This window comes from Gallus gallus, chromosome 2, assembly GCF_016699485.2.
Source record: "Gallus gallus isolate bGalGal1 chromosome 2, bGalGal1.mat.broiler.GRCg7b, whole genome shotgun sequence".
Taxonomy (NCBI): Eukaryota; Metazoa; Chordata; class Aves; order Galliformes; family Phasianidae; genus Gallus; species Gallus gallus.
In genome coordinates, this window is record NC_052533.1 from 106,484,337 (window position 1) to 106,496,633 (window position 12,297).

General features: G+C 34.3%; 1 protein-coding gene across 1 annotated transcript in view; it reads right to left on the reverse strand.

Moving 5' to 3' along the window:
* Positions 1-12,297, reverse strand: part of CCDC178 (coiled-coil domain containing 178) — a 183,640-nt gene that overhangs the window by 119,330 nt on the left and 52,013 nt on the right. The window contains exons 15-17 of the mRNA XM_046928345.1: positions 8,138-8,200; positions 4,550-4,711; positions 1,104-1,217 (exon numbers count right to left, since the gene is read on the reverse strand). Of these exons, the coding sequence (XP_046784301.1) occupies positions 1,104-1,217; positions 4,550-4,711; positions 8,138-8,200 (339 nt within the window). The remainder of the gene's footprint in view (positions 1-1,103; positions 1,218-4,549; positions 4,712-8,137; positions 8,201-12,297) is intronic.

Below are 12,297 nucleotides of genomic sequence, written 5' to 3' on the forward strand. Positions count from 1 at the left end.
TAGCTAACAGCCTAGCTCCCCTTTCACAAAACTTCAACTGCTGTGTTTAAAGAACAGTAACAGGTTCTAAGAAGGTAGTATTAAGGGTATCCAAATATCATTACTAGTTCAGTGCTCTGGAGATCTCATAAAATAGGCTTTCTACGTGTTTTTGTTTCATTTCCACAGAACACTAACTGAAATATTGCAAACGGGAACAATTATTTATAGTTACTAAGAAAGGTATTCCAAAGCCTAAGAAGGACTTGCACTGAAAAACAGTGTAGAATTACCGAATATCAGTATGCTGACTCAGTCACTTCCACATGTCCTAAGATCTTCTGGTAAACCTGCAGTGTGCTCCACGTTTCACAGAAAGAAATGTATAAACTCTGTCTTTCCCATCAAATTTAGAAGCCTGAGTGAATTCCCCAATCCTTAATTTAAGCTTGTCATGAGTAGGAAGTGTCGGAGATTTTAGGAAGAAATTACCAGGTTCATGAAAGCTATTCTGAACAACATGAAAGCTTTTTTTTGTTTGTTTTTATTTTAACCTATGACTCATCTTTGAGACTGTAATATCTAAAGTTTATACATATACAAATGAAAGAATAATAAAAATGAACAATATCTGAGAAAGAAAATGCTTTCTTCTTGTAATGCTTATGAACACATTTATATAAAACAGTGTTCAGTAATGAAATTCAGTAATTCCCTTCAGTGGATTATACAGTTTAGTAACTGATACAGCAGATATAAGCCATCATTTACAAAAAGATGCCATCTGCTGTGCAAACATGCAATTAGCAGGCACTTTCTATCACACGAGTATAGTTTTCATCTGTTATTGATTTTCTCCTCTACATTTCCAAAGCCCCTCAAGCAATCTGAGCCAGTATAGCACATGAAGAAAGCAAAGGACTTCTCAATGACCCCAATATCTACTCTGCTTTGTACTTTACTCTGTATCAAAGCTACAGACCTCATACATTAGTGCAAGCAAGAGAAAAAAAAATGCATACGCTATATGTACATAGCTTCAAAGCAACTGTGTAGAAATGACAGTTTAAGTTTTGAGATAAAAATGTACTTCAAAAAGGCCACAAAAACGTTAAATTATTCACCTGTGTAGCATTTAACTGTTGTTGCAGAATATTTCTTTTTTGCTTCAGCTGTTGTTCTGTTTGCTTCTGCTTTTTATCTAGCTCTTGTACTCTCTCATTCAAATAGGAGAGCTTCTGTAGGGAATATCCACAAAGATGTGTTATTATTCAAAACTTATTGTCTTACCTTTCAGATAAATCATTTTAGCTGTAAACTACTTAAGTTACTATTCTTAAGTTTACTTTTGTTTACCTCTACATACTTTTTTTCCTCTCAATACAGGATGTTCATTCACATGTTATGTACTTTATGCTTTGAAGGAAAAAATGCACATATAAAAGAAAGCATCTTTGGTGCTTCAAACAGTGTTTATCATCACACAGCAAAATATCACTGCTCACTCTTCTCCCCAGGCTTCTTTACATTCCTTCTGCCAAGAAAGCTACAAATAAAGTTATCTAACCAAAATGTGTATTTGCAATAGCTTCCACGGAAGGAATATAAAGGAGAAATGTTTACTGTTTGTTATCACTAACTCGTGAAACATACAGCTATAGGGAGCTAGGAAGAAGATGGAAAATACAATATTCAGATAATTCATTGGTGTATTTTTCATTCATCCATTCCATCATTAATTAGCACCTCAAACAAAACAGTTCTTCTCAGTTGTATTAATTTCATTTGCATCATTAGTGTGAGCACCAGATACTAAATGATATAAAATATTATTAATACATGCAATAAAAAAAGTTTTACATCACAAAATCTACTTAAATAATTGCATAACAACACTGTTATTCAAGACTTCAAATTCAATTCATCTTATATAACAAAAATTAAAATCAGTATTAATATTTCCATTCTGAAACATCTTAAACCTTTTATCAATGAGAAAGCTCTTTGGAATTACCAGTATCTCACACATCCTTCACATACAAATCTGCCTGGGCAAACTCTGTTTCCAGGCTTCTACAGCAGAAGCAAATACACAGCTATGGACAATGATACATAACTTATGCCACACCTCCCTAGGTTTCCAGGAAACTAATGATGTGATCTTTGTCACATTGTTTCTACTTCGTTTTAGCTAGGGAAGGGCTAACATTATTAGTCACTGCCATTATTATGCTGTTTTGAAAATACTATTAGCTATTAGAGGAGGGGTTTTTTTTTCCCCCATTTTGACATATTAAACCTGAATCAAAGATAAGCTACCAAATAATTCATTATCTAAATTCAAACTATTCTACATTCTCCAGTTTTCTCCCCAAAGTGTTGAAGTATTGCGATGTGCAGGTTATATAAAGAATAGAGTAACAATAAACAAAATGGAGATGATGATCTCCTGTGGCAAACTACTTACTAGTAGCCAGATAACTGAACCATAAACCTGCAGAATGGTTCTGTAAGAACTTATGGATGAGGCCACAGGAACTGGGCTGTGTCTGGGCTTCAACCAAAAATAAAAAACCCTGTATCTAAACTAAAAAGGCTCAAAAGATGTTGACTGTACTCAATTGAAAGCATGATAGTAAGATGTATGGTGATTAGGGAAAACTTCAATTCTTAGTTGTGGGCAAAAAAAAAAAGTTTTGTTGGGTGTTGATTTTGAAACAAAAATGAAGGTATTTTGTTTTTTCCTAATGGGAACAGTGAACAAGTGAAATTTTTCTCTTCTTTCAGAGGCTTAAGAGATAAGCCCTTCCTTTACACTGATTATTTTCAGTTCACTTATTTCCTTTGACAGAAAAAAAAAAAAAAAAACAACCAAGAAACAGGAATGCGTATGGAGGGGGAGGATGTGCAGGCAAGTTTCAGGTATCTTCCCTAAACTGTAAAACTACTTGTTTTAGTGAGTAGTCTAGTGAGCACTGGTCTAATGGAAGTAGTCACTGCCCACAGCAGAGGGGTTGGAACAAGATGATCTTTAAGGTCTTTTCCAAACTATTCAATGGTCCTGTGACTTCATGGCAGCATACAGAACAGAGGCTTTGTAAAGCAAAGCTTAATTTAAGCATAATGACAACAGGACAACCCACACTTTGTTTATAATTTGTACAGTGATTGCTGTAAATGCTAAACTTTGCTACACACGTGACAGAAGACAGAAAACAAGTGAAATATTTCCAATGTTTTTAGTTGTCAGAACAATTCCCCAAAATAAGAAATAAGAATTATATTTATTTTCTTAATCAAGAAAGGGATGTACAAAAATAATGCAATGTTACAGAAATGTTTTTAATGAGAAAATTTGAAAACATCTTCAAATAAATTACATCCTAACAGCTCTGCAAAGGAAAAATAGTATGGTTCAAATGTACATATATACAAGTCACTGAAGTGCCATTACATCTTACATCAAACTAGTGTTCATATTTTAACTATTTCCATGTCTTTTCATAAGAATAAGATCTGTTTTCACAGACACTGGTCACAAGGGGACTATCGTCATTACTTAAGGAAATGATTGTCCGCCTAAGGCCTCCAGCTTTAAAGACTGAGTAAACTGATCTGGCTACTATGGGTATTTTTCAAAACCATCCATCACTGTAATATCTTGGTTTCAAACAGTAATTTATTTAGATAACACTGTCTAATGTACATTCTGTTCTCTATCACCACTGTTGCAACACTCCTTATAAGGAAAGTTTTCAAAGATCTAAAAGTTTGCCAGGTCTAAAAGAGGAAACTGTAGTAACAAAAGAAGTGTTTCAAAGCCATACAGTTTCAGTTGTCATTCCTGTTATTCTTTTGCACTGGTCTGGATGAAAGGTTACTTCCTGAAAATTTTCCCAAGGTTTTCCCCTTAGGAAGAATTAGCATCGTTAATACATCCAGCACATGTAGACAATAAGATACTAGGCCATCACTGGACAGCCAGATGAAAACATCTCTTTAGCTGTGCTTTCAAGACATGTCAGACTATAACAGTACAAATACTTTACCAGAATCAAAGTGAATGCAGAGCATGGAAGAGAAGGGTGTACTTTAACCAAAGTCAATTGGATTGTCAATCCTATGCTGAGGATTTGTTTTTTAGACCAAGACCTTCTGTGTCTTTTTCTTGTGTAAAACAGACATTTCATGAGAAAAAAAAAAATCAATATAACTCAAAGAAGGGAAGGGAAGAGGGTTTCCAATCTGCCATGTCTTATACAATGGTTGCTCTTTTCAACTTATAACTAAACAAAGAGATACCAAGCAACTACTAAACAGTCTTCCCTTTTTTAAGAAAGAGGATCACAAAACTTAAAAGAGAAATAACGATTTTTCTAATACATAAGGCAAGAAAGGACAAGACTCTAAGGCTGGGATCAGGCTGTATGTTTTGTTGTATCACAGCACAATCACACACCTTAACAACCAATCTCTTCTGAACTCTGTTTCATCTTTTTGATTTTCTTTTTTTTTTTTGTAATAACAATTAGGAAATGTCAGCAAATGGCTCAGAATCTACCACTTTTACCTTATGGTTTTCATTAAATAGATCTTCTTTTCTTTTATAATTTGCTTCTAGATGAGCTATGCGTCTCTCTATCTCTCCTATCCTCTTCATATCTTCTTCTCTTTTCTTTAGTTTCTCTCTTTGTTTTTCCTCTAGCTCATCATATATTATTTTAGTCTTGGCCTGTTTATTGAAGTATATAGAGAAATACCTTTCAGTATTGAAATCAGAAACATAAGTTAAACATGAAAAATTCAAATCTCAAAAACATTTATAACCTTTACTGCATACATTGAATAGACCACAAAATTCTGTGGAATTCAAAATGTCTTCAGAATTAAGGAAGGTTGGCCATTAAGTCAGCATGTGAATAATAAAGGCTGAATAGCCAGCATAGCTAGCAAACACAGCAGAGGCATCAATAACAAATAGTATGAAATACATGCATTATATTGAAGCAGACAATTTACAGTAATATTTAAGCAAATAGAAGAAGAACAGAATTCCAAGAAGTGGAATTAAAATTCCAAGTATCAGTGATGTTATAAAGGGAGTCTTTTCTGATGGGAAATACTATCATAGGTAAGTCCTCAGGGGGAGAAAAAAAAAAAAAAACAGTGAGAAAAAGAAAAGGAAAGGAGTGAAAGAATACAGAATAGAAAGGAAAAAAAATGCAAAATAAATGAACACATTTCAAGTCTGGGAAATACAACAACCAGCTTACATCCGCTCTTTCTCTCATGAAAAAGAAATACAGAAAGAAAAATATTATGTACTAGCAGATACATTGTTTACAAAGTGCAGAGAGGTCTTATGTACATTTGCAATTTCTACTACAACAAATTCACCATCTCTTGAACTCAATTATTTATCTGTCTAGTACCAAGCAAATACGCAACCAATATCTGTATGTATGTTGGAAGTGGAATCCAGCTGCCACCATTTTGATTTCCACTTTTAGAACCAGAGATCCAGGAAGATTACTGGAAAGAAGGCAAGGAATGATTATACACACAACTTACTCTTTTAGTTTTAGGTGGAAAATAACTTCTTTTAATCATATTCACTTTTACTTGAAGTGCTTCTAGTAGTAAATGTGACAGAACTTTCAAATTCACAATGCTAGGTGAAGGTTATGTTTTAAGGTGACAGGTGACAAAATGATTGGTAAGTAGAATAGAAAAAGCTTCCCAGATAAGCATAAGTAATTCTGGATTGATGGTAGTTATACTAAAATGGCATTAGGAAATTCCCTTTAGCTACCTCAGAAAAGACTCTCCTCTAAACAGCTATGCACTTTTAAAGTCACATGTTAATAATAGATTTTGCTCTTTCAGTAGCCTTTGCTATCATCATTATGTTCTGTCCTATTAGTAAGTGTACAATTAACAAATGTACCATTAAAAGAGTGGCATGGTTAGCGTGGTATTTTACAGGTTTTATAGTTAGAGAGATTATCATGGTGAAAAGAAACAATCAAAGATAAATGAAATGCTCACCTGCATCCTAGGCCCACAATAGAAAACTCCAAAGGGAGGAATCTCCAAAAAGAGATCCTTCCCCCGTGGTAGTCAGCCCTTAAATGGGGTCTAGGAGCCAGGCTCCACCCCCTTCTAGTCACACAGGTGAATCGCCTTCACCTGTGCTGCAATGGCTGACCCAGTCAGGTTCAAGCCTCAGGTTATCAATCAGTGGTTCAGGCCATGACTCAACAGTTCCCATACAGTAAGAGAAACACTCTTGACACCAAATCAACTGGTTAAAACCAGTTAAAACAAACAAAAAAAAAGCTTTGGAAAAAACAAAAGTAAAAAAAAAAAAGTTGTAGTTGAAAACAAACATTACAAGAAGTATAAGATACTTAAAAAGATGAACCCACAAGAAGTATGAGATACTCATAAAGACAAACCTCTTTGCTGTGAAAACACATGAACTACAATGAAAAGTTCTGAGCAGCAAATTTATATCCCATTAGGGAACTGTTCCTGTCTTCTGTTCCTGTCTGTAGAAGGAAAGGCATAGGTTGGAATCACTACTGAGTGATTTTTGCAAGAACCAAGAGAGAAGGCAGCAATTTTTTTTTTTTGGTTCTAGTGAATAATAAAAAAATATCAGCAATGAATCCAAAGAAAGTGAAGATGTTCAGAAGCAGCAAATGCTACATTATGCTACAGCAGTTGGGATGAAAAGTATTCCCTTCAGCCTTCTCTGAAGCAAAGTCTGAAAATCAGAGGGAAGCTGGGCATCAGCCACAAGCACACAGGATGGTGACAACCTTGAGCACCCCATGGCTTACAAGAGGAACATTCAACACTTCTTGCTTATGTCAGGGATGCAAAGGAATTGCAAGATCCCTCTTAGAGGTTTTCTTTCTAGAAGCGTAAAATGTATGTACTACGTTCTACTCTAAATTTCTTGCATGTTCAAAGTCACAGAATGGACGAGAACAAGCTTTGTAACAGAAGAAAGATGGAGACTGAATATCCACAAGCAAATAAAAAGGATCGGATTTCTCTTTCTCTCTCTCTCTCTTTCTCTCTCTCTCTCTCAAAAAAAAAAAAAAAAAAGAAAAAGAAAAAAAGAAAAAAGGTGGGAGAGCCAGGGGAAACAAAGATCTCAGAAGGACTTATGGTCAGCACATTAAATCTGAGAACAGCCTTTGCAACCTCTCAGATTATATCTTTCCTGTTTGATACAACCACAAAAGAAGACAGAGAGGGTTTCTGACTTTAGAAAACTAAACTGGTAATTTCTTGATTTCTGTTATCTCGTTGTCTGGACAGTTGCTGCTCAGACTATCATTGATCACACGGAAGCTAGAGCCTGGTTCTGATAATCGCAAGTCCCCTCCCTGTCTCTTACTGGTGACACTAAAAGCAGAAATTGAGGATTTCTTCAAAAAACAGTCCTGGAGCTTCCACTCTGTGTCCTGCTTGAAGCATTAAGAACTTACAGTTATTACAACACGTTATATGACCATTACACATGCTCTCAAGGGAGGCACCTGAGGGACCTGATTTTCCAAAGGATGGAAACGGATGGTAATGCCCTACTTGGAATTTCAGTACGAAAATTTGAAGTTGTACCAGTGCTTTCCTGAGGATTGTTGAAGAGTAGCAATGAAGATCAGACAAAACAGCTTACATTTGACAATCAGAAAAAGCAACAGCAGCACATCTTGAGTGAATTAAGTAGTTCACACCAGGGGAAAAATCAAATGGTGTTAAAATGGCTCATTTTATATATACATGCATCAGTATCAAGTATGGTAAGGGTCTGATTGTACTTTCTACAGAAACTGAAGTAAGAAAAATATACAAATTCAAATGATACTGTCTATGAATATATAAATTATTATTGAAAGCTGTTGTGTTTTTTCTAGCAAACTGGAAGTTATGCAAGCATCTTGGATACAACATATTCCAAGTTTTCATGAGTAATTACATTTTCTGAGTTGAATTTAGAAAACAACAAACTCAGTTACTTAGCAAAATCCATTACATTTCTATATAAATCAGCCACAAGGTACTCAAAGCTAATTTATGGTATGAAGTAAAAAGAATACAGGAAAACTGAGCTGTCAATTAAATGGGTTACTGTCATATTTACCTGAATCACTTTGCAAATTCCTTTTACATCTTGAATTTCTTTTATAAGATTCCACTCCATATTCTTTGGGAAAAAATAAAGTCATATGCAACACATAAGAAAATAAATTAATATACAACAGCAGTGACATCACAGTAAGCACAACTTTTAAATTTTCTCTCAACTATCATAAAACTACACAAAAGATGAAATTACAACAGTTACACACAGTAGTTAATTAAATATAGACTACACTATAAGAAAAGGAAGAATATATTTTAAATTTGAATAAATATACCATTAACATAATTTACTTTTTTTGGAGCTTAAGATAATTAAATACATGAAGAAACTGAAATGGCTCACCTAAAATGATACAGAATATCAAATGTTGGCATTTTAAAATATCTCAATACCTTCTGTCAGTCTATGATGGGACTTTTTTCATAATTTCCTGTAAAAATCTGAACATGTTTCATCCTTTTCTTATATGAGTGTTCTACTCATACCACTTCTAGGATTACAGTTAAATAAATTATTCTAGTCTGCACACTGAAAACCTCTCGTTTAACATACGTCACATTAGCAGACCATCATAACTAAACTATACCTGATTACAATCTAAGCCAAATCTTAATTAGGGTTTTCTGTTTTCTTTTAAGTGAATTTAGGGACATTATTTAGGCAAAACCAGGCATAACATGGCCAACAGTAAAGTTAGAAACAGACTCAATCCCTTCTATTGTTGAAATCTATTTCTTCAAGATGTTTAATTCACAACTGCATCTGCATTCTGGAAGCACATGCCATCAGCACTTAGGGAGGTTGTTGCATAAGCAGGTCATAAGAGTCTCTCAGATGCTACATACATATGGAAATACAGAAGAAGGTGAGAGAACATATCCAATTTTTCTCAAGCCCCCAGCCTAAATAATGAGTGTCTTAGATTAGTCTTAATAAAGATTGTTAGAAACTTCATTAGAAAAGGAGACAGGCAGACCAGTGTTCATGTAGAAGGCACATTTCAAGGAAATCCTGTCATCAATGAGTAGAAGACTTATTTCCAGATGAAAGTTCATACATCTCCAAGGAAAACTCTGAGCAAAAATCAGTGCCCATGGGCCTTCATACACCCTCACGCATTCATACACCTATCTGAATCTAAATCTACTGAGCCTTAGATGAACTGTACATAGCTTCTGGACTGCTCTCCAAAATGCAGCATCATTTAGAATGACTGATGATAACACCTGGTGATTGTGTGAATATATTTTTCATTCTGCTCAGTAGCCCACAGAGACAGTTTAACTGGTGGTTACAGACAGATGCTTTGTCAGACACACCAAGGGGTAATTGCTCTAACAAAATATCAGCAGAGACCAGACAATCAACTTTAAATTGCAGCATCATTTATAAGGACATATTCAAAATTCAGCACTATTCAACTGTTGCTTAGACAGAGAGGTATCTTAGCTTCTCTGCATTCTATTCTCCCTGAACTAGCAACTTTTACCTTGTAATTAGCTCTTGCTACTGGCCATCTCTGTGTGTGCCTTCATGTGTTTATGCCTTGAAAATATAACCACACTACTTTAGCTGTTATGGTAGCTGAGATTAACCATAGATTAACCATAATCATTAAAACCGATAACAGAATGATAACTCTGCCACTGTTAGAAATGTAGGTACTCAACAGCAAGAGTACTGAATCAACTTAAGAGATACTGGAAAGCCATCACTGGAGATGAGACACTAACAATGGCTTAATGTAGAAGTTGTGCCAAGAAAGAAACTAGAACACAAACAAAATGAAATTCTGTCTCTAACCATAAATGCATAACCATAAACGAGATACATTTCTGACTGGCTGCGTGCCCAGGATACTAACACTATCTATGACTTGACTAGGGAGATTAAGGAACAGCAAAATCCAAAAAGTAATGCTGTAGTCAAAATTCAAAAATGGATTTTTTATTATTAGTATATTAAAAACGTTATGAAGGATAGTTGAAAAACTAAAATATTTGCAAGCAAAACAGAGACTATTTATATATATATATCGTACTAGAGGCTCAAAGCACATGCAAATCAGGTTTTGATGGATGTTTTGGAAACATCAATAGAAAAATCAACACCACTAAACAGAAGGGAAGCTGTTAGCAGCCAGACTGTATCCTCCAACATTTGAAATTATGTCTAAAACAAGCAAAACAGAAAAGATCCTGAACTTTCTGGATTTAAATAAAAAAAATATATATATACCATCAGGGAAGCTAAATAAGAGTTTTTAGAAAAACATACAAAGTACATACAGATGAGTAACAAATCCTTTTCCAAATACATCTGAATAGGAAGGCTGCTAGAGACAATGTAAGACAAACAGATGACCAGAAGCACTGATTTTAACATCTGGATTACTTATTTACAGTAGACAAAATTCAGTAAAGGTAAATGTATGCTTGGACATTTGGACCAAGTATTTGTAGAAGGCTGGACTCTGAGCTTGTTAATAATAAAGCAGGAACAAGATCACAAAGGTAAAACAGGCAGTTCCCTGACACTAAATAAAAAGCTCCATTGCATTTAAAGGAATAAATGTAATGTTAAGAACTATTAAGAAAGGTAAAGAGAACAAAATAGAGGTCCTCCTTATACCACTGCATAAGCCCACTGTGTGTCTAAATATCGTATATTCTCTGCAGTTCTAATCCTGCTCCCTCTTCCCCCATAATAATAGAACTGGAAAAAGTACTGAGCAAACAAAATGATGACAGATATGGGACAGTTTTCATTCATTAAATAAGCTAATAGATTAGAAGTCTTCAGCCTGAAAAAGAACATAAAAGTCTGTAAAGTAACATGGGACATGTAGAAAGCAGATCTGGAATGTCTGATCATTCCATATTTGAAAATAAGAAGTAGGGCATTATATGAATATAATATATTCTGGGTAGAAATCAAACAAAACCTCTCATTCTTCACACAACACATAACAAAGCTGTTGAAGTTATCACAGAATGTCATGGATGTTAAAAATTCAAAATATAACTGAATTTTTCACAGAAGAGATACACATCAATTCTAATTCAATTTTGAATAGTTAAGGGAAAAATATAAATTAAGCAAATAAACAGGGACTTTTCCCTAAAACTCTTCTAAAATCCTGATTTCTTAGACTAATTCTTAGCACCCACAAAGTGTCCATAAAAAGAAAAAAAAGCACCATAAGAGACTCCCTGCTCATGCTGTTGAACGTCCATTCATGTATATGTTTTAGCACACAACACCAAGAATGCAGAGAAAATGGTGCTTGGCAAATTTATATACAAACAAGACAGAACAAATTTAGCATTAAAACATACAGCCCTAGAACAGCATAACATACCAAAAAGACAATTTATAGGGCAAACCTACATGGTGCAAATTCAGATATTGCCAGTAATATAAATTTGATGCAAGAGAAGACAACCTGGCACAATGAAAGGCTTTAAAGTTCTCTAGCTCATGTTTTACAGTTTTTTCCCTTTGGCTCCAAAAGCCTTTCAACTGGTTCTGTTTTAAATCACATCCAACAATTCCTCTTTTCTGTTTTTCAGGCAGAGTCTACTACTTGAATTTACTTACTTAGGAAAAATGTGAAGTGCCTAACATGTCAAGGCATACTACAGTCTAGAAAATACTACGAAAGTTCCTAATTTTTAATCAGTAAAATTAAGAAATCTTGAAATTGTTACAGAAAACAAAACTTTGAAGTCCTTCCTTCCAGGCAATCTATATTTTGTATACAGAACACTAATGAAAAATATACAAAACACCATTTACATCTCCCTGCTATAAAAACTGCTCTGAAAATTCCTCTTTTTAATTCCTTTACATACTTCTGAATGCATATGTACAATGTTATTTATTAAGAGTTACATCAAGCAAGAACACCCACAAAAATCTTCTAATACAGTCATTGCAAGGCATATATATAAGAATGAATTTAAATTTCAATTCTTGAAAACTAATTACTTCCTAAGGATAATTAAATAATTACTCTAAAGCAGTATCTCATGCACAATGATTTGCTATCAAATAAAGCTATATTGATTGGTAAATTCTTCTAATCACTTAGTTACATAAGAATGAGGTTACTTGTTAGCATTCATGTTGAATCACCTATAAATATTAGTATGCTT